The sequence below is a fragment of the Sipha flava genome, unplaced genomic scaffold (assembly GCF_003268045.1).
Source record: "Sipha flava isolate LNK unplaced genomic scaffold, YSA_version1 304_pilon_pilon, whole genome shotgun sequence".
Classification (NCBI taxonomy): domain Eukaryota; kingdom Metazoa; phylum Arthropoda; class Insecta; order Hemiptera; family Aphididae; genus Sipha; species Sipha flava.
The window spans coordinates 349073-371955 of record NW_020272981.1 but is presented as its reverse complement, the minus strand read 5'-3'; the positions used below and the strand labels follow the sequence as shown (position 1 = coordinate 371955).

Here is a 22883-nt window from a genome sequence, read left to right as displayed (position 1 = left end):
GAGGATAAAAATATATTTAATTTTTCGTTTTTATGAGATTTTCAAGGGAACGACATTTTCGTCTGTTATATCGCGAGTTTACTGTGTATATACATATTACACAAATTTAGAACCGTATAGATTTAAAGAAAGTATTATTCATTCAAATTAATTCTATCAAATTAACTGTTACGGAATTTCGTACGTACATCATGGGAAAACCAGAGCTTACAGAAACGGGTGAAAAATCTTGATTGTGTGAAAAATACCTATATGATATTGCTACTGATTAATCAAATTGATCGTTTAAATTCAATACATGTACCATTGATGAAATTGATAAGATGCTATATAACAAATAAGCAAACGTATTAGTTTTATGAATTCTGTATTATTATTATAACGTTGTATAGGTTGTTATAAATTCTATAGATTGAAATTTGGTAAAAAAAAAATGTGTTGTTGAGAATTCACAAACAATAAATGTAGTATAAGGATAAAAAAGTAAATAAATGAAAAAAAAAAAAAAAGGCTATTGAAGAAATCTTGGTAAACTCTCCGGTCGGTAAGTACTTGAAACTGATTTTCGTGGCGACCCAACGCTGCAGGACAATATTTCGGTTTACAATGTGATTTCGGAACGATCGCGTCGAACCCGGCGGCGCCATCTTTGGGTCGTCGGCCGGCCGAACGGTTTGGCCGGTAGAACGCGTTGCTCCGCGGCCGGATGGCGCACGGTTGCCCGACAGGTGGCGGCGGACTCGGCGCGTCGTAAGGCGGGCGGGCGGTCGGGGCGCTGGGGGACGGCGCGAGTTTCTTGGTATTTGTCGTGCACCGCGTCCATTCCGTCACACCGCCACGTCCATGTTATATTGTCATCGCGTCCGCCGCCTTACAGTGATCAACAGTTCCACCACGTTCGCGCGCGCACAACTAACGCGTTCGTCGCCGATTTTACCAACGCACAATAATAATAATAATAATAATCACGTTGATAATGATAGTGTAAATGTTGTGCTCGCCGTCAATGCTACCGCCACAACGTCCCGAGGTATACGTTGTTCTCCGATGTCGCGTTTCTAAATAGTTTTTCAATTCAAACGTTCTCGTTCAACGTCGTTTCTGCATTGAGCGAGATTAGACCGTACAACGTTAACTATTGACAAGTATTTTTTTTTCTTCCACTCAATTTTCACTGTTTCCCGCACGGTACGAGCATGTATTAATATGATCTTCAAAAACGATTCGTCGTCGTGCGAAACGATCGTCGTCTCTTCAGTCTCGTCGTGTTAACCGTGGTGCATCGTGTGTGGAGTCAACGGAGAAAACGGATCGACCGAAACTCGTACAACAGCATCGCATAAAACGTCGTTTATCGATGCAAGTCCAGTAGACGAGTGCCGGTGTGCGTGCTAGTTAACGTTGCTGTGGGTGTCGTAATTCTTTTGCTGCAAAATGCCAGCTGAAGACGATTCTTGTCTGCTGTCCAACATTTGCGTCAGCTGCGGCTGGCTGGCCGCCGAGCTGTCTTCGAGTAACAAGTGTCAGATGCTCATACTGGACTGCCGTAGCTCGATGGACTTCTCCGAATGTCACATCCGAGACGCCGTGAACTTCAGCATACCCACGATCATGCTACGCCGGCTTGCCGCTGGAAAAATCGACTTGGCGTCCACAGTCAAGTGCACTGATCTCAGAGAGCAAATCGTAAACGCCTACAAGCAGAATGCTTTTGTGCTGTACGGTGATGAATGTCTGAGTGATCGTAAGACCACCTCGTCCGTATCGGATACTATGGTTGTGTTGGCCAAGCGATTGCTGAAAGATGGATGCAAGGTTCACTGCCTGAATGGTAAGTAGTTTACATTGGATATCATTGTTGGACTATTGGTATTCAGTGGTTCTGTTTTCCTTTTTTTTTCTAATATCCTCGTACAATTTGATAAAATCAATATTTTCAATCATTATGAAACGTTTCTGCACTTCAACCCGTTAATGAATATTCTTACATTTTTCAATAAGTTTTAATTTTTATGTTATGATAACATTTATGTTATTTTGAATGATAGTAATTAGGTAGTTACCATTTAGCAGTTGCAATAATGATAATTCTTATCTAACTTGTGTTGTCAGTAGGGCAACCAATTAATAGGTGTTAAAACTCATAAAAACCATTTAAAAAAATAATAAATAAAAATAAAATTATTTAAATTTTAATCAGTATAAACTTATAAAAAAAAATTTTCCACCATTGCCGACCTATCTGTATAATTAATAATAAACTATCTATTTGTTATTTGTGTATTAACATGTAAGTAATCCCGCACTGATGGATATATTTGTTTGTTTATTCTGTATTATTATTTCATTTTTACTTACTGGCTTTAACCAATTTGTGTAGGTAACTGAGGTATATAGGCTTAGAACTTATGTATGTATCTAATTTAATACTGAACTTATCTATTATATGAGAAACAGCAGGTAACTGCCTCAATTTTTATTTAATGTTTATCCATATGTACATGGAAATAAACAGTATTAAATATTTGTGTGTATCCATTTTGAGTTATATTATTTATAATTATTTTATTAATAATTTAGTATGGTTAAAATTAGTTTTGTTCATGACCTATCATAGTTGATGATTAATGTATAATGATAGCTACCTATGTTAATTTCATATTAATGAATTGTGTTGATTATTACAGAAACTTAAGTTGTATTAATTTATCTATTCTTAATTTGTTTTCAATTGAATAAAATAATTAAAAACACTTCTTTTATAAATATTTTATGTTTCTTAAATTTCTCAATAAAGTTCTGTCAATTACCATTAATTTAAACAATGAAATTTACAATATTTGTGAAATCTATACACCTAGGTTACAAAAACCGTTAAGATTTATCTTGTATAAAATTATCAATATTTCCTCATTTTATAGCTTTGCACCTACCTTAATTAGTGACTTAACCTTAATATTATTGAATTAGTTTCATTTTATGGTATCTGAACATTTTTGTTTAACATTAATTTACTTATACCAGTTTGATATATTTTGAATATTATTCATTATTGGTTTTTTTTTTTAACTAATTAAAGTAATCAGAAATTGATAATTTAAAATATAAAAAAGATATTTTCAACTAAAATGTTTATAGTTACCTATATATTTAAATAATTTATTTAAAATTCAATAAATCACATGTAAAAATGCTATAGAATCTATAGTAATTGATATTAATTTTTTTTTGTATCTGTTATGAGTCACGATAAACTAATCACATTTGATATAATACCAGTAATACATTATACTGTTATACTATAAACAAACTTCTAAATTACATATTATAAAAATTGTGAGGATTACACAAGAACCTAATTATTAAAAGTAAAGTAATGAACCATGTTATGTTAGTATTAATGTTGATAATTAGGAATTATTTAATATTGATTATGTTAGTTGCGTTTTAGGTCGTGAGATAAATTATTTCAGAATTAATTAAATATTATTTAAATCAATGTTCTTGTTGAAGTGAACTATAAAGGCAAATGCGATTGTTATATAGATTTCTGATTATTTTAAATAGTAACATTAGGTTTATATTAAAAAAGTTAATTTTATATGATTTTATCTGTATGCGTATTGAATTTACTTTTACTACTAATTAAAAGTGTTATGCAATTCGTTAGGACTAAGATTTGGCGGTCTTTGTGATAAAACTGTGGCCTATTTCCCACCAAAATCAGTAACAAATAACTATTTATTTGGTACGCGTTTGATGGACTTTTTACATGAATATTTTTCTCGATCACGTACGATTCTGGATTTCGATTGGATTTAAAAACTATCATTAAATTTCGTTATTTATCAAATCGATTAAACAGTAACGACGATGAGATGCAACTTTCACTTTTCATCGCTTGTTCTCTCGTGTCTGCAACAATATCGTAATCGATGAAACATTATCAATAGAAAGGGGGAACGTTGCGCGTTAGCACTGAACTTGGCGGCGTGCGTTCGTTTTGCACCGGGACGCGCTAGTGATAAGCAAACCAACGGATTTTTGATCGGGGTCGCGGCGACCTCTTTCGTACAACGGAGACGACGACGCTACAATAACGTACGGACCGGCTGGTGTAGACACGCGGCACCGGAATCCGAAGATTTTCGTGTGTACGACGCGTCTCTTTTTCGAGGAATTTTTCTTCGTTCTCCTGGTCCGCCGTCTTAACGTTCCGAGTTAAGGAAGTCCGTCGTCTCACCACCGCCGCAGTACAAACGCAGGAATGTCCGTTGCGTCATTTGCGTCAACTGAATCCGATTTATTACAAACCGGTATTGACCGAAATCGGTTTCGGTTAACGTATTTCAGCGGTGCTCTCCTCTACCGAGCACCTTGTTCCAGGTGTGAACGCTTCCTACGTATGGGTACGCGTCGGCCATCAAGCTACGGTCACACACGCGCAGTGCGCACGCACAGAGGCGTCGGGGCCGTGAATAAAAGACGCACGGCCGTTAGCAGCGTGTGCGTGTGCGGCCCGAGAAAGACGATCGTAATGGATAATATTTTTCGACACACTCCTCACGCGCACCACGCATATATTATTATTATTATTATTATTATTATTATTACTATTATGATGCGACCGGCGTTCATTCATATTTTAATGAACGTCTCATTGTTATCATTATTACTATTATTCGTTCAATGGTTGCATCAGTTGTGTTGATCTTGCTTGTTGCTGGAAACCTTCACGGTCGGTAACCACTACCTCGGTACCATCATCATCTCGAACCTTCTCGTCGTCGTAGGTGTTGTGACCTAATCAAGGTCGTTCGCGCGACCGGTTAGTCGGACGTGATGTGTGCGTGTGCCTGCTGCGCGGTCCTCAGGGTGCGGCAGCTGTGTGAGGTATCTCCGGGAAATAATTTTCTTTTTCTTCAATCCGATTGACTCGTATCACCCCGCCTAGAGCGTCATTATGTACTCGCCGTTATAATATTACGTACTAACAATATTAATTCGTTTGTTCGGTAAATTTCGTAAAAAGTTTACTATACGAATGAAAAATTCCACCGACATACGTTATACGTTATAAAATCAAGTATTATTGGTTACTACGTTCCGATGTATACATGCGTAGTCGCGCTTTACTGGTTCAATGAAAAAATAAATAATGCATCGGATACACATGCTAAAATATTTTGACATATGTCCCCGTTCAATGGGAATGTAATTCGCTTATAACTTTATACTTTTTTTTTCGTTGCAAAGTTTATTAAGTGTTTCAAATTTTAAAAAATTACCAGTAACTTTCGACTTTTTTGTCTGATCGTCTACATTAATGGAAAGTGAACTTGTATTTAGGTTCGTTCGACTTTGTTGTATAACTCATTCTACTTGTATCTCACTCGAACGTGAATCGCAATCAAATTCAATTTTTGATTGTGTCATCATCTGTTCTTTTATCTTGAACTAATGCGCAAAGTTATATTATATCACACTTTTGATTTTTCTTTATCGTATCGTTTTTGATAATTAAAAATATGTTACATAAATCGTATATGGTTATTTAGTCTGAGGATTTTGACGACTAATTACCAATTAGTGATAATGTATGATTAATACGTCAATTTGAAATATTAATGTAATAATTATAATATTTATTTAGTTTCCATCTCAAAGTACAGCTTTCTGTTATAATTAGTTGCAAAAAAAAAAAAGGTTATAATTATTTATCATGCAAAAGGTTGACTCGTTAACGAATCAATTAATATTTTTAATATCTATCACTGCTATTGTTGTATAACACATTTTTGCAACAACTATTTAACTATACGTCTCGTTCAACAAGATTTAACAATAGTTTACGAGAATACCGTTATTATAAATGATAGCACTGTGATTTCGTGGGTGTAAAAAAAAAGGTAGATCTAGTTGGCGTAGTGTGTTCGTAATGTCGGTTTTCCGAACAGAACATGATGTTATTCCTATGCAATGCCTATTTTAATCTAAAAAAAAAAAAATCACTGTTAACATACGCACTGGACTGTAATGACCACTATGTTGATACTATTCGGTTTCATGCTGCAGACCCGCTATCGAGTCGGCGTGTTATTTGTATTGATGATGTGTGTAGTACGCGCGTGTATCCGTAACATTTAAATTGAAAACGCAATTTTTCCAATGCGACGATGACGTTCTGCGTACGTCGTATTGTTGTTTGTTGCGTATATGTTAAACCGTCGTAAAAACCATCGGAGGCAGACACGCGCGAATTTCGACGATGGCAAGCTGCTGAAGCACGTCGGGGTGGTGATGGACGATTACCAAAAATAAGTCGGATAAACCACACGTTCAACAGGAAGTCTTATATTATTGTTGCTGTGTTACAACTATTATTATTATTGTGTGTGTGTGTGTGTGTGTTTATATATATTATAGTTTCTCATCGTGCACAATTGGCATAGTCATGACGACGTTGGACCCGACGAGAAGATTAGTACCGGAAACGGCGTGGCGGAATTGCTTCATCGGGGGCTTGTCCCGTTCCCGTCTCGTTGGCGTGTTTTTATCATTCATCCGTCCTGTTTGGCGTGCGTGTGTGCGTGTGCGTATGATGCCGCCGCCGTCGCCGCTCTCAATGGAAACGTCTTGCCGCGTCTCCGCCCCCTCGTATGGCCGTGTAAGGTTTCCGGCGCGCGCTTAATGAAAACATTATACCTGGTAAAACGATTCGCGTGGGACTACGAGACCTGGGCTGTGGTGATTTGGTTCTCTTTTACGCTTTTTTTTTTTCCATTCGTTTCTTCTACCTACCGTGTTCCCGTGCGATATACCTACGCGCGCGCACGTGTCGATCCGATTTGCGAACAATAATAATAACGTGTTCATGAAAAGGTATAATGTATGGAAAAATAAAGCCAACCGAAATTAAATTATCCACGCGCCAGAGATTATTTTTCATCAACGTAATTCGCACGGTGTCGCGGGGATGAGGGTGGAGCACGTTGACCTATTAAAATAATGTATATTTATTTATATCATGTGTACGCACGCCGACTGTAAATGCGTACAACAATAACGTGTATTAATGCACGCGGTAAACAATGGTTTTTGTAGTTCGATATGGCTGCTCTGCCACGACGGGAGTAATTAACACACGCTACGACTTCACCGTCGAACCGACCAAATGGCGTGGGGGAGGAGGGGGGGGTGATTCAATTCTGTCGAATTAATTAGTCGACTACTGAGCAGCCAAGTCACCCAGTTCAGAGACTTCACCAAATCGGGCGTTTGTTAATCAAGTATAATAGTATATGCTCGTAAAGGCGCACTGTAAATATAGACTATAATGTATTATTATTCGCCTATTTATATACCATACGTACACGTGTATAATGTGAGGAACACGTGCGTTGTGTAGGTACATTATCCCCACGATACGGTCAGTGGCGAATTTAGCGTTTTGGCGCCCCTAGGCTTAATCACTCTGCTCCCCCCCCCTTATCACTCTACTAAGAAACCAACAATATTTGGTCTAAACCCTTCTCTTCATATTTTATTCAGTTTTTTTTATCAAAAAAAAAAAAAAAATATTTAATATTAAATCTTTAAAATAGAAAATTTCTAAAAATAAAATATTTCATGTCTATTATTTTACTTCAGATACCATTATTACCAGTCGAATAAACAATGCTTATTCAGTCACGTAACGGAAATATAAATAGCCAGATATGAAAATACCTATACTCGGATATTCCCACTAAGTACATAGGTACTAATAAGTTATTAATAATAACTAACTGTAATTATTTTATTACAAATGAAATATTTTCAAATAGTAATAATAATATTATTGAAATATTCTTACTATAGCCTATAGGTACGCATCATACAATGTACATATTAATATATTATTATAACTTTTTAAAATTATTGTTATTCGTGTTTATATGACAAATATAAAAAAATATATATTAAAATAAATATACCTAATAAGTCAATAACACTTAATTCTATAAAAAAAAAGGCGCCCTAAGCTATAAGCCTTTTAGCCTGCCCCCTAATCCGCTACTGGATACGGTTGTAACTGTTTAGATGGTAGTGCTAACGATAATGACGATGAACGTTGGTTTCTCAGGAAGTTGTGGGAGACGTTTATTAAATATTTATTAATTATTACTAATCAAGTGTTGTTCTTGTCAGTGTGTAATGTACAAGTGCATTGTGTTGCCCTATTCCCAACGTTTTTAACGTATTACATTTCTTGTTTTCTAATCTCAATTCCAAATTAAAGTAAACTGAAATATATTATTTTTTAATTAACGCGATTCGTGGTTGAGTATTACAAATAGTTTACTAATGCAATTATTATATTAATTTACTTATTTAATCTAATGTTTTTTTGAAATTATTATTGACTCCAAGTTGTTCAACGTGGTCAAAATATCTACGATGTTTACTGCATAGTGAAGATTTTAATTAATTCCCTATCTATGTGTAATGTGTCGGCGTGTACACGAATGTAATTTATAAGTGATACTCGTGTATTACTCGTGTTGTTTCATTAGCATATGTTAGTTAACTTAATATATTCAACTTTCCAAACTTGAGTGTTTCGTTGGGTTAACTGTTTTTTGTTTTATGTTTAAAATCATATTTTTTATAACTAACATTTTTTTTTAGTATAAAAAACTCCAACATGGATATAAATCATAATTATACCTTGCTAACAACATTCGCGAACAAATTGACCGTTAGCTGTACAATTAATAATCAATGTTCTTCTGGTGGGTCATTCAAATAACGTGTAAAAATATTATACAATAGTTTTCTCTACATTAGATTATCATTAAAAATATAAATGTAATGTACACTTCATGTTTTGAAAAATTCATACAGATTTGACATTGCCGTCAAATATTTCTCGACGGTTTAAAATAATATCTTACACGAATTATGTTTACGTCATTCACAAGATGTGTGTCTTGTTAATCAATGATAAACCGGAATCGTCAATCGACTGTTGTAGTTTGTAGTAGTCGTTTCCCACGCAAACAAGTCAAAACGGAAACTGCTCTGGACGGACAAGCTTTACCCCCACATATTCGAGGGTACGACGAGTTAACGGTTTAAACATTTTCCATTTTTATTATTTTTATTAAATGATAAAACCTGAGGGTTTATATTAAGTTTATTTTTTATTTTTATTATAAACCGGCGAAAAGACCCAAATGAATAGCCGGAAAGAGCGCATGTTTTATTTCACAACCAAACTATTAGTATCCGGCGCATACTCAAGCGTATGTATATATCCTGCCCGTGTGTTTTTAAACTAAACCGGATGTGCGTTTCCGGCATTTAGGATCCGTTGTGCGCTTCCTTTTCAGCTGAAGGCCTTGGCGCGCAAAAACCAGTACCCCGGACACGCCTAGTCCGAAAATAAGTCGCCCGGTTTCCGTTTTCACTACTGCTGGGAAAAACATACGACCTATTTTAAAAACACACGACTCTGGTGCAGATTTCTCGCATTCGACGTTGTGTGAAGGATATCCGGTGGCACGTCTATAAACACCCATTTTATATTTAGACACGGAATTATTTCCTATTTGCAGTGTAAAAATATAAAACGTGTCTTTTTTTCTTTTAATTTGTATTGCTGTCAACTGATTGTTACGTAGTGGAGACGTTTATGTAGTATGAAAATAACGAATTTTGTTGTTATAAACTTATCATAGCTACATTTTACTTATTTATCAAAACTGATATCATAAATTGATAAATTAATAAGTGGTCTAATATATAATAGTAATCATAAACTATGAATGAAATAGATAACATCTACGAGTTTGTATTGAACAATTATTTTAATGTATTAGAATTATTTTTAATTAGTCGATTTAATTAATCATAATTTATTTTAATTAGGAAAAAAATCTTTGATATTTTTAACAATAACTCCGTTTTTAAATTAAAATATTCATTTTGATGGAATTAAAACTTAAAATATAACCTCTCGCTGGGCTGTCCTCTAGGGGAGTGAACAGAACCATTTTTCCCTAGGCCTCGGTCTAAGAAAATTTAAAAGGAACCCCTTTAAGTCCAGATTTATTACAAATATTCGGCATTACCTATTAGAGATTATTGATTTACAGTAGTCTCACTGATCCGGACTAGATGGGACTGGACTCCAACCAGATTAAACAGAATTATTTTTTTTTCAACTTATTATAATAAGCAGAGGATAAAATAAATATTTATTTTAAACGGTTTACACGTATACACAATATCCACTAAATGAAACAACGAATTAACTGATTAATTTAAATGAGTAACGATAAAATCTCAATCAACTACATATTTCCCGAATAATTCCAATTTCGTAGAAGTACCTACATTTATGCTATAAATACATATGAACCTAAGAATATATAAATATCAATTATGTATCAATAATTGATGTCTTATAGTATAAATATGTATAGTATATAATAGATTTTTATAGATATAAATTAACATTGACATAAATTATTTTTACAGATTATTTTTGTTTATGTGTATTCACATAAGTACTAAAGCACGAAGTATAAATTGTCCTCCGGATCAGCGAGATTACTGTAAATGTATTATTTCTAGACTATTTTTCTTTATGAACTATTAAAAATTTAATTAAATAAAATTATCTTAAATATTTATTTAAGTGCTATTATATAGGCAACATATTCAGTTATTCTAATTTCTAAATAATTATAACTGTAATTTATTATGGTTACTGTCGGAGTGTGAAGAATGACATAATTTTATCCGATTGTATGTAGAAATTCGCTATCACAAGTTTCGACACGACAACATCCAAGTTCTTATTTTCTATGGCTGTTTATAAATTATCTAGGAATACATTTAATTTATATTAAATACGGTAACTGGTAATTAACTTAACTTCGGTAAGAAGTTATTAAAAGTATAATTCATTGTAGCGATGCATCAAATAACCTTGATTGGTTGACGTTTGAAAAACTATTATTAATAACATTTTGCAAACTTGGTGTTTATTTTTATAATACTGATACATTATTGTGATGATTGAGGGGCCCTTAAATTAATTTTCCCTTGGCCCTAAAAATTCTTAGGATAACTCTGACCACTTGGATAAATGAAAAATACTTAAATAATAACTTAATAGATCCGATTAGCTATATTTAATTTTTTAATAACATAATATAATATATTATATAAAAATGTACATATTATAATATGTATACCATAAAAATTTTAATAATATATTTATTATTACTTAAAAAAAGTGTACAGAATGACGTTTTCGTAGGTTGTTACTTCTGATATTATCTATTCCTCAAACGTATAATGTTATAAGTATAACCAAAAATATTAGATTCGTCAATAATTTTGATTATGAATTTTTTTTTGTCGCTGACGGATATTTAAATAATAATAATCAATTAATAAATAATTTTAACCGTCTGGTGGCTGGTGTGTCATTTAAATAAGAGTTTTTACACTAAGTACAATATGCCCGCAATGTACTAACTGGAGACAACTCGATATTTAGCCTCCGAGCGCGCGTCGACTTGACCCATATATTATTTCTATAGGCTTCGGTCGGACGATCGATATTTCGGGCCTCTAAAAGCGCATAGGTCGTCCCTGGAGCGACGGTGGCTGCGGCAACGTTCACCGAACGCGCACGGTCTTAGAACGATCCCGCGCCGCTGCCGTCCGTTTTTGTATTCATTGAAATGCGCCTCGTGTTTTAAACGGTCGTTCGCATATCATAACCATGGTAACCTGATGGTCGAACACCACGTGTTGTGGCCGCCACTGGCATCGTCCTCGAGAGTGTGTTCCAATTATTACATTATTATTGCCGTTTTTCTTTCTCTTTAGGATTTTGTTTAGCATGTAACTTTTAGGTGGGCGACTGTGAGTTTTCGAAACGACATAACCGGTTAATAATATTGTTTGGTGAAAAGTTTTATTATACTCGTATATTCGAGTAGGCGTTCCCGGGGGTAGGTTAGCTCATGTAGGTGGCTTAGTCTGTTTATTATGTTTCGGTTTGACCTATATTTTCGGTGTTCGTGCCACCGCTACAGCGGATGCGTTTGTTTATTTTTCGTATTATTAATATTATTATTTATTATTATTGTAACTGCGGAATGAGGTTTTTTCTGGAGAGTTGTTCAAATTTTTCAAAAGGCGGCACGGTGATAATTGGATCGATATGTGTTATTATTCTCCCTGCTTTGTACCAGGATTAACTCGTACGCACTGGCCTGGAGCTAGTACTGTTTGGTACATGTCCCGTCTTAAGAGGGTATTAGGGGACGTTGTTTTCCTCTCCCGTGGTCGTTAATAAATCATCCGGTTTTATTGGCAGCCAGTTTCCGGCGGGTCAATTTTGATTTCCGGTCGAGATCTGCCGTGGCTACTACTAAAGCCGTCTGGTTGTGGTCGATCGATGTGCTGTCGTCATCGTCATCGTCGCCACCTGGTCCAGATGATAACGACGACTGGGTTCTTTGTGAGAATTGCCAACGTTATATCAAGAGGTGGCAGGAGCGCGTATGGTCTGTGATTAAAGTGTGGGGTAAGGGACGTTGGAATGGTGAAGCTGTGACGGTGGCGACGCCCACTCATTGCGAACCCACACATACAACGTTACACGGAATGTTTTCTTTGCTGACTAAATAAAAAAAAGCCAATGTCTGCGAGTGGGTGGTGGGAAATCTGATTTGAAGTTTACATGTCAAAAATACTTATATTAAACCTTGATTGAAAACCAACTATTTTTTTTTTTTTATGTAGGAATATTAGCTGTGTCTACCTACATTATTAATGTATTATTTGTCTATGTTTGATCAATTTGTGTTTGGAATTAATCCATTTTTTTAATTAGAATACATATTTTTTATGAGTCAACTGTTGTGTTAGTATACAATTATACATTCATAATGTAGATTTGTTCAATTTTATATTTTACTTCAACTAACTTATCATCTGTCTAATAATTTGATACACAACAAAATAATATCTATTCTCATATAAAGCAATAAATTACTTGTCATTTACTTTTTTCTCGACTTAAGCAGTCTCGGTAATAATTCGAACAATTTAGAAGCGTATTTTAATAAATAATGTCTTATAATGTACTTCATTTGAAATGTTAGGGTATATTTTTGGACTGTATATTATATTCTATGAATAGGCCTGAAGCGTGTAAGGATGTTGTTACCATATGTTTTTATGTGTTGAAAGACACACCTTGGGAGTAGGCAATGTTATAAATTGCCACTTACATACTTATTAACAATGAACTAAACATCTAAATAAATATCATCCATATGTTACTTTTTGTAATGTGAGCAAATTGGTGAAGACGTTAAGCTGTTAAAAATCAACTATTGTATTACAGTGCTGAAGTAAATAATAGTGAATTCATATTGGACTCGAGTGTTGGGTACGTTTTGTTACGAGGAGTTATGAAGTCATAAATTAATGCATTAAAGCCTAACTATATAAATAATGCAATGTGGTGTTCGGTTGAAGAAACAAGACTAAATAATAAAATAGTTTTTCTATGAATACCATCCCTTTAGTTAAGGTCATAGGTCTTTCTCTCCCATTCAATATGGCCTTTTTGATAAGTATCAAGTCAAGAAAAACTCAGTTTGCTTACTGTTAATGTTTACCAAAATTATTTTGCCAATACAAATATGTCGTTTTAAAATAAAAATTTTACATTCTTCTACGTGTTAAAAATAACGAAAATAACTTACTACTTTATTGATTATTGATGTATATACATCATATTATACAACATTTTAATTTCTTAATATTTTACCCAACCATTATAAAAATAAATTTCACAGTAATATATCTTCTTTTATAAATTATATAAATGGTAATATCTTATAAAAATTCTACTTTGTAAATTTGTACTGCAATTAAAAATATTTTGATCTTTTAACCCCGAAAGATCTTGAAAAATACTTCATAATTAAATATTGTGAATCGTTATGGTATTTTACGTTTGGTACGAGTACTTGGACTTGGTCAGATACTTATAAAAGTATCTATAGTATAACCAATATATATTAGAAAACTCGTTAGGTAGCTTAGGAATTAAATTGTTATAACATCAAAATCTTAACATATTCATGGGAGTTTAATTTCTTGTTCAATTAATATGTATTTTATATTATGCTTGACCCGACTTTAGATATCAGAAATTATTCTGTATAAAAAGCATGATTTTTTTTTTTAACATTAGTAATGAATATTATATTTTTTTTCAGAAAGTTTCGATACCTTCCAACAGTCATATCCGGAATGGTGCGAGTCGTTCTTAGAACGTTGCGCCCGAGCCAATGATGATATGACTGGTTTTATCGGTGACACTGACACTTTGATGGGCTTGCGATCGTTGCACATCACTCCGTCACTTGTGCCGCACACTCGAAACGCGCGACGCCAACATCAATTGATGTCCGTGCTTAGTACATCCCCTGAAAGTTCCGGAGGTTCGGATATCGACAGTCTTTCAGATGTGGACAGTTCCAGTTCAATATTAGGGTTCGACGATGATCGTGACTTCCCTGTTGAGATATTGCCAGATCTCTTTCTTGGTAATGCGGCCAATTCGGAAGATTTGGAATGGCTTAAAAAACACCGGATAGAGGTAATCAGTCACGTTTCATCGTACACCGGAAATTATGCTCATTAAATACATATACACGTGTTCTAGGTTTAATCAGCTCTTTAATGTTTTTCAGTACATTTTAAACGTTACGTCGGACTTGCCGAACACTTTCGAAGAACAAGGTTGTATCAAGTATATGCAAATACCCATTTCCGATCATATCGGACAAAATCTTGCTAGTTTTTTCCCTCAAGCAATTGAATTCATCGGTGAGTTGTACTTAACGTATATTTTATTATTTCCCCGGTTGATTTACGATCAGAGCTCGTTTTGGGATTTTTTTTTATAATCCGTCCCTGTGCGTGTTATCCAAGATGAGGGACGAGCTATACATGTTATATTGCGTATTGTGCTGCAGATGTTTGTCACGGTTTCTTGCAAATAAACGCAATAAACGTTGCTGTAGTGGACGGGCTAGTGGGTTTTCGCACGTGCACGATATCCCGCTGCATCGTTCAGCCGGTCAGTTCGAAATTTAATTTTTAAGAATAAACGTGTTGATGGTGCACAAGAATCTCGACGAGTCTTGCTCGTGGAGTGTTAAAACTATACTGTAATAAAAATAATTTATACCATTTAACTAACTAGTTCGGTTAACTTTGGTTAACCGAACTGTATACGTTACCGAAAATATTTCGCCATTTACATGCCGAATAAATTGTTCAATGGTGATATGGTATTCTTATGGGTTAGTAGTGTGCGAATAGAATCCAAAACCAATGATTTATAAATTTTCTTATCCTTATGTATACAGTACTGGATAAATAACGGACATAATGTTAGCTGTTAATGTTTAATATTTCCCAACACATTTCCATTAAGTATAACATTAAATAACGATATCAGACCTATTATCAAAAAAAAAAACTATAAATTGTATTTTTTTTTGTTTTTATGTATACAGTTCTAATGAAATACATTAAATCATTATTTTTGTCGTAGATAAAAACTATTGATATGTAATATCGAATTATAATTCTTAATAGAGCGTTAATGAGAATAATGGTTATCGATAAAATATTATATCGTAACGCGTTCTACATATCTGCGTCCATCGATCAGTGGAGAAATACATCAGTCATATATATATATATATTATTATATTTTGGTGCGTTCATAGAGAGTTAACAAAAATCGATATTTGTGTGATTTGGTGGGGGGGGCTGAAGCTGGACGAAAGAGAAACTAACACGTGTTCCGGAAATCTTGGCGACTATATTTTTATTTTTTTTTTATTTTTTTTTTTTACTTTTCACTCGTGGTGTTCCTTCTTTACCAAGCGCCTCAAATATAGCCCTGGAAAGAATTTTAATTAAATGTCTGCACGTTAAAATGACGTTTAAACTTCGTTGCTCACGCACACTCGAACACGTATGAATTCGTACGTATGAACTCGTGTGTATAATTAAACGCGTATTCCGAGTATATTTTAAAAGAAAGAAAAAAAAAGTCCAGCGCGTGTGATTTCTTGGCAGAGCGATATTATTTTTCGTGAACTTTTCAACTCGGGACACGTATTTAGCGCGGTGGCGCAGGGTTTTGGTGTGTGCGGCGGCAGGCGATGCCGTCGCAGCGGCGCGGGTATGTTTGTTCGTATGTGTGTACGCGCCGGCAGATTCGGTGAATGAAGATGCCCACGCACAGTCTGTGCTCGTGTACACGACGACCGAATGGAAGCGCCCACGCGCGTCCGGATTATTATACCGACCAACACCCCCGCCGCATGTACCACGACGGTATGTACGCGTGACACAACACTGTGGGGACTTACTGGTACGGGGATGATGGGGGTGGGGTGGGTGTTGGCGTCGTCCCCCATCAACAAGTTACAAAATACTCTCGTTGGTGGGCGGTTGAGGGCTGTGTGTGCCGAGTCGATCGCGCGCGTAGGGACGACGGCGTGCGTACGCGGGTCGGTAAGAGAACGATTTTATCAATGAACTCCCAGAACGTTTGAATGAGAGGAGGAACCGCCGCCGTCGTTGGTCGTTGCGCGTGCGCCCCGGCACCCCGTGACCGATCAATATCCGGGTCAAAGCCGTTGTAGCACACAAGAGCAGTAGACGTAGCGTATGTGTGGTTCGGTCGTGGGGGTTGTACCACCAACACTCATGTGTATGTGTGTGTGTGTGTGTGTGCGAGCGTGTGACAGTATTTGCAAATAAACACACCCTCCCCATCCCAAGCGCCCACGCGACCATTGCGTCGGCGTTAGCGATTAAAACAACACTCGCGCTCCCTCTTCAATCCCCGCCACAGTCACCCTCGCTTTCACGAGGCACCCAAACATTATCAGAAATGTTAACTGACGATGGTGACGGCTGTCCCGTGTGATAACACTGCATATTTTTATTCATTTTAGCGTTCTTTAGATTATTTTTCTCATGTACGGTGCCACGGACTTTTGTTTAGTCTGTCATTGTTGTACATTAGTCATTATAAGATTCATTAAATGTTATCATGATTAAAAAATACCGATTCGGCGCAGGAACTTGGCTCTTATGACAACGTACAGCACGGTCGGTGTCTTTCATATACTGTACAGCGTCTTTTTCTCAATTCTATTGTTTTTGGACAGTTCAGTCGATTGACTATAACATAAAGAAGACTGAAACCTATTTTTGTTAAATCCAGAAATTGATTTTGACTCCTAACGATTTGAATTTAAAATAATTATTTTTTACTATGTATGTACTTGTTAAAGAGAACTTAATGAAATATTATGTACGATAATTTTGTCCTCGTAATACATCTATCTGTGTCGCGCAATGTTCGTTTTGGAGTTGTTCAATGTTACATTAACGATTCAAAACTTGTATTTGTTGAAAAGTAAATTAGTGTTAGTTAAAAACATTCTGTGAATGTCATGTTTGATTGTTCAAAATTGATAAAAGTGTTTATATTTTGTTTATTTATCTATTTTGTTGTATCATATTATTAAATATGTATAGCACAATAATAATACGTTCATTAACTATAATATAATACTTCTATTCATTTCGAGTACATTTAAAACGTGTGTGTAATTTCTGATGAATGAAATTATGCTGCTGGGACAAAATTATAAAAAAAAAATAACCTAGGTTTGCATTTTAAGCGGTCGAGATTGTTCATTTAAAACTACTGACGACGATTTTAAGCTGCACGTGTTTTCCGAAACATTGTGTTATCAGTTTAGGCGCAGGATTATTTATCATTTGCGACATGAACGAAACGTATTTGATTTCCAAAACTTTTCTATATAAAATATTCATTAACAGATGATACTTGAATATTATATCCAACAATAATGATACGTAATCAGTTATTAAGTTAACGTTTTTTTTGATGTTACTAAAAAAAAAACACGAAATTACATTATGTTATTTGTTAAATTACTTAGGTGTGTATGTATTTAGAGTTTTGTAGGTATAATGAATATATATTATAATAATCGGTCATGAGCGATTATTGTTGTTGGTAAATCGGTGGTGTGAGTGAGCCAAAATTGAATGTATTTTCGAACACAATGATGGTGAAGTCATATATCATAATAGCAGTTTGGTGAACATCGTTTTATATACGTAAAAAGATAATTTATGATGATAAGCAGCGGGTTGTGTCGTCAGAAGTGCGTAAAAATAGATTTTCCTGCTACTTTTCAGTAGTAGTTGCACTTTTATCGAGTTAATCTTCTACCGTCTCGTTGAATAAAACATTTCAAAGAACGAAAAAACAAACACGGCTCCTGTCGCTGGTGCGCACAGAATTTTGAACGTTTTCCCGGATCTTAGAATGTTTCGTATTATTAAACATCAACAATTCGAGTGGGTACATGTTAGATGAATTATTATTACGTGTGTGTTTAGTCGCTGAGCCTCGCGACCTTTTATATAAATGTTTTGCCCGTTGCGCATTGTTGTTCACGGATTATTTTTAAAGAACGTTACTCAGGAGAGATTTTTGTGTAAAAAAAAAAAATGTCGTACATCTTGTCCATATTTATACGATATTAACGCATACGAGTTTAATATTATTATTGTTATTTTTTTTCCTTATATATTATTACTAAAGTGTGACGGAAATGAAAATAAAACAATAGCTCAGTCCGTCGTCACACAATGGCGCAACGTATTCCGAGCGGATTCCGCCTTCCTGTGTATAACGTCTTGTTGATGTTTCCGTTTTTTGTTTTCCTGTAAGCTGAATGTACACATGCGCTTGTGCCGGCTTTCACGTACGCTTGAAGATGCCGCCGCCCGGACCCAAACGCTCACTGCTCAACGACATGTTTTGTTTTCTGTAAAAAGTCTTGTAAATGTGCACGATACATCGTGTCGTGGAACGATTTCGATTTTCGCGTCTGTTTTACGTAATTGCATCGTCGTCGTTTTGTTCCTTTCATATATTTCGAAGGAAATCCAAGGCGGATGGTCTTTGGAATTATTGTAGTTTGACGATGGGTAAAAAAAAAAGGGAAAAATCATTTATCGTCTTGTACTGGCCTTTTTTTTTTTTTACTTCTATGTCTATTTGTGCGTACAGATACGCATTGTGTGCAATTCTTTGAACAGATAACGAAAATTACGCAACGTATTCCGGGATTTTTGATTCGACTATTGTGTACGCGAGTATGTTGATTTTCTCACGATGTTCTTATATGACGTTTAAGCGTTTCTTTTAGTGCACACACAAGTACTCGTGGTGAATCGAGCCTTATAATAATTATAATAAGGACAATAAGGCATGGTACTGTAGTCTATAAGTTCTCAAAACCCTGATGAGTAAACATTTAGAGTATATATTTGTTTACTAATATTATTTCAAATCCGTTTAATTATAAAAATTGTTTTCCGTTATAAAAAAAAAAAACACTCTGGGAATAATAGTAGAAGAAATGTAATTGAAATTTTAATGTTATAGATTCTACCATTGCACGTCTAAGTGCTTACAAACAAAATTTTAATCTTACATTTCGAATCGTAAGTTTAAAGTGCGATATTCTTTTTCGAGTACACTTGTAATTTTGTGTAAAAATTCGCATTGAAAAATGTATAGTATATTTGTTTTTATTACGATTTATTATCATATGATACGGTTTTCTAAATATGTAAAACACAAAAAGAAATTCATTAGTTTATACATTTATTTGAGTCTTAAGGTTTACATCGTCAAAAACGGTTTTATCATGACTCGAACAATGCACACGGGGCACTAGTCTGTCGAATAATTGAATTTCAATTAATTTTCGTTTGAAAGTCGAATATTTTATTTTCGGTGAAATTCGTGGTATGCTGGAAAAGCATACATTCACAAATATCGTACTTTGAATACAATATTAATGAATGTAATGTATGTGTATATTTTCCAATAATAATGGACGGAAATAATTAATTATAAAACGACGATATCATCATCCTGGTTGCTGCGTGGGCGTTTTTGATGAATGCAACAATACTACGAATTTGTGTAATTTTAAATTTCGAATCCGTCGAATATAATAATAAAATAGTATACGTTTATTAATTAATATTAGTTAAAACTAAAAATTAACATGGTTTCCACGGCGTACGTGTTGAAGGCCGATCCTAGAATAAATTACGTATGCTGTGCATAAAATCAAACACTCTTTTTTTATGTATTTCTAAAGCTCCTGGTACTATATCAATTAATAATAATAGTAATTACCCTTGCTAATGAATCTAGGTTTAATGAAAATAATCGCGCAACCATTCTGTCATCATAGCGGACTAACCGCATTTAAAATAAATTCGTTACTAGAAGGGATCCATCCAGGTATAATCGTCCCTAGATTTAGGCCCTAAAAAATATTAATTAAATCCCCTTAATGTTTCATTGTTATGCAGGAACGATGTTTTTAAAAATATTTTCAAATTGAAAAAAAAAGCCACTGATTTTTAAACTTTTTTTAAAGGAGTTAAAATTATATCGCAATTCCCACAAGGTTGACGTCAACAGATATTCAGCGCGATGTGTTTAGATATTTCTTTGTATACATAATTTTTTTTATTTACACTACGTATGGCCGTATTCAGAATAGTTTTTAATGGAAGGTTTATGGATAGGCCGCTGCTGAAAGGGTGTGTGATTGCTCCAGGTCACATGCAATTGGATTCATTCTTATTTGCTGTTATAATGATTTGTAATTATAAAAATTGTAAAAGCAAATAAATATAAAATTTACACCACACACTATACTATTATAAATAAAATAATACATAATACTTTTGAAAAGTTAGTAACAACATTTTATGAAATTATTCATAACATATTTTGTTTATTTGTCCCTAAAACCACTTTTCAGTTTGGGCTAATACAAAATTTAGGAATCTTATTATCAAAAAAAAAAAAATAAATAAAATAATATTAAATAAATAAATAAAAAATAGTCCATATAAAATTTAAGTTATATATTCCTTCGTATGATATATATTTAGAATTTTTTCGCCTTCGTTAAGAATGTAAAATTTAAATTCCCAGCATCTTATTTCAATTATAATATTCAACTAAATAAGAACAATTTTTCGATTTCTGTAAAATTTTAAAAAAAATAATGTGCCCAATATTTTAAAATATATTATAACATCAACTAACATTTAAGAAAAATCTGAGTTGTTTGGGAATTTTTTTCATGTGTTTTTAAATCTGATTTGATTAATTCGACTAATTCATTGGAGCCCAACCAAATTTCTACATTACTTTTTAATTATAATCTAAATTTAAGTAATTGGTACATTGATAAAAGTTAAATTTATGAACATTTATACTCTTTTGATATCTGCTCTGCCACAGTTCAGATGGTTTTTTTTATTTTTAATTATTATTGATTTATTTTTTATACAATGTATGCTATTTGTTATGTATGTCATTACCGTTCGTTACTGCCGTAACTATTAACTGTCATGTAATTGTTGTCGCCTTCATTTTGTTTTAGAGGGTTCCTACTCATTTATTAATAATAATAAAATAAAATTATAATGGACACGTACCGAGGGGAAGGCTTCGAGTCTAAAACGTGTACACGACCACGTGTTAATTATATTATTCGTGTGCTCTCCCCCCTTACCGGTTTGGTCAGCGTCAACAGGGGATGGTTGTATTTTTACGAGGTCTTGATGATCGAACAATTGTTGTGTTTGCCACGACCGCGGTCTAAACCATACTTTCTTGTTGTTGCAGACAAAGGTCGGACGCAGAAAAAAGGCGTCTTGGTGCACTGCTTGGCCGGCATATCTCGCTCGGTAACCGTTATGCTGGCGTATCTGATGGCGCACCGGCAGCTGACGCTCAACGAGGCGTACAACATGGTGCTGAAGCGCAAGGCCAACATCGATCCCAACTTCCATTTCATGCAGCAACTGCATTCGTTCGAGAAACAGCTGCTGGACGCCAGGATGCAGCCCAAGCAGTTGGCCAACTCGGCGTCGTCCGCTTCCAGCTACCTGAGCCCGCTCTCCACGGCCGTCCAAAGCCCGGACAGCGGCATCGAGTTCGACCGGTGGACGCCGAGCACGGGCGGATGAGAAACGCTTGAGGGCGACCATCAACGATCGCCCCAGTCCAAATACCGATTCTGACCGAATGCCTTTTCATGTATTATCACTATGTTTTCTCCAGTATACTGTGCTTGTCGTTGTTGTCGCTTCATTTCCTAACCTCTCCTCCACTTCACTTATTATTATATTATGTTATGTTATTGTAGACGCCTACTACTTTAAAAAAAAAAAAATAATAATAATAATAATAATAATAATAATAAAATAGAATTACTCGAAAATAAAAATAAAACCAAGTACCGTACTCAGCTGCTACATCATGCGTAGTACTGTATTTTGTTTTAATGCGATTAATATTGAATACGACTGCCCATTTTTATTTTGTAGTGCTCATATACTTTTATTATTATTTTTATATTCGCACAATCTTTATTATATTGTTTACTGTTAAGGACTAATATAATTTATTAAGTTATACCATCGGGGGATTTTATTTTTATTTTTATTTTATTTTATTTTGCTCTGAGATTTATACAGAAAGTTCTAAGCCACTGTGTCTATTTCTGAATATGGATTTATTACTGTTTTACGAGGTGCTTAAACATTACTTTGTATACTATTCATTCAAGTATTACATTTACCATCAATTTTGTCTATTTAAATGATTTTCATTGTTATATATT

At 34.5% G+C, this 22883-nt stretch overlaps 1 protein-coding gene across 1 annotated transcript; it reads left to right on the top strand.

Annotated features, from left to right (window-relative positions):
• Positions 1–799: 799 nt before the first annotated feature.
• LOC112686310 (dual specificity protein phosphatase Mpk3) lies at positions 800–22561 on the top strand. Its single transcript, XM_025558528.1, has 4 exons — positions 800–1831; positions 14301–14683; positions 14778–14913; positions 21884–22561. Exons 1-4 carry the CDS (start codon positions 1435–1437, stop codon positions 22225–22227), a joined length of 1260 nt encoding a protein of 419 aa, XP_025414313.1. The 5' UTR covers positions 800–1434; the 3' UTR covers positions 22228–22561.
• Positions 22562–22883: the final 322 nt, after the last annotated feature.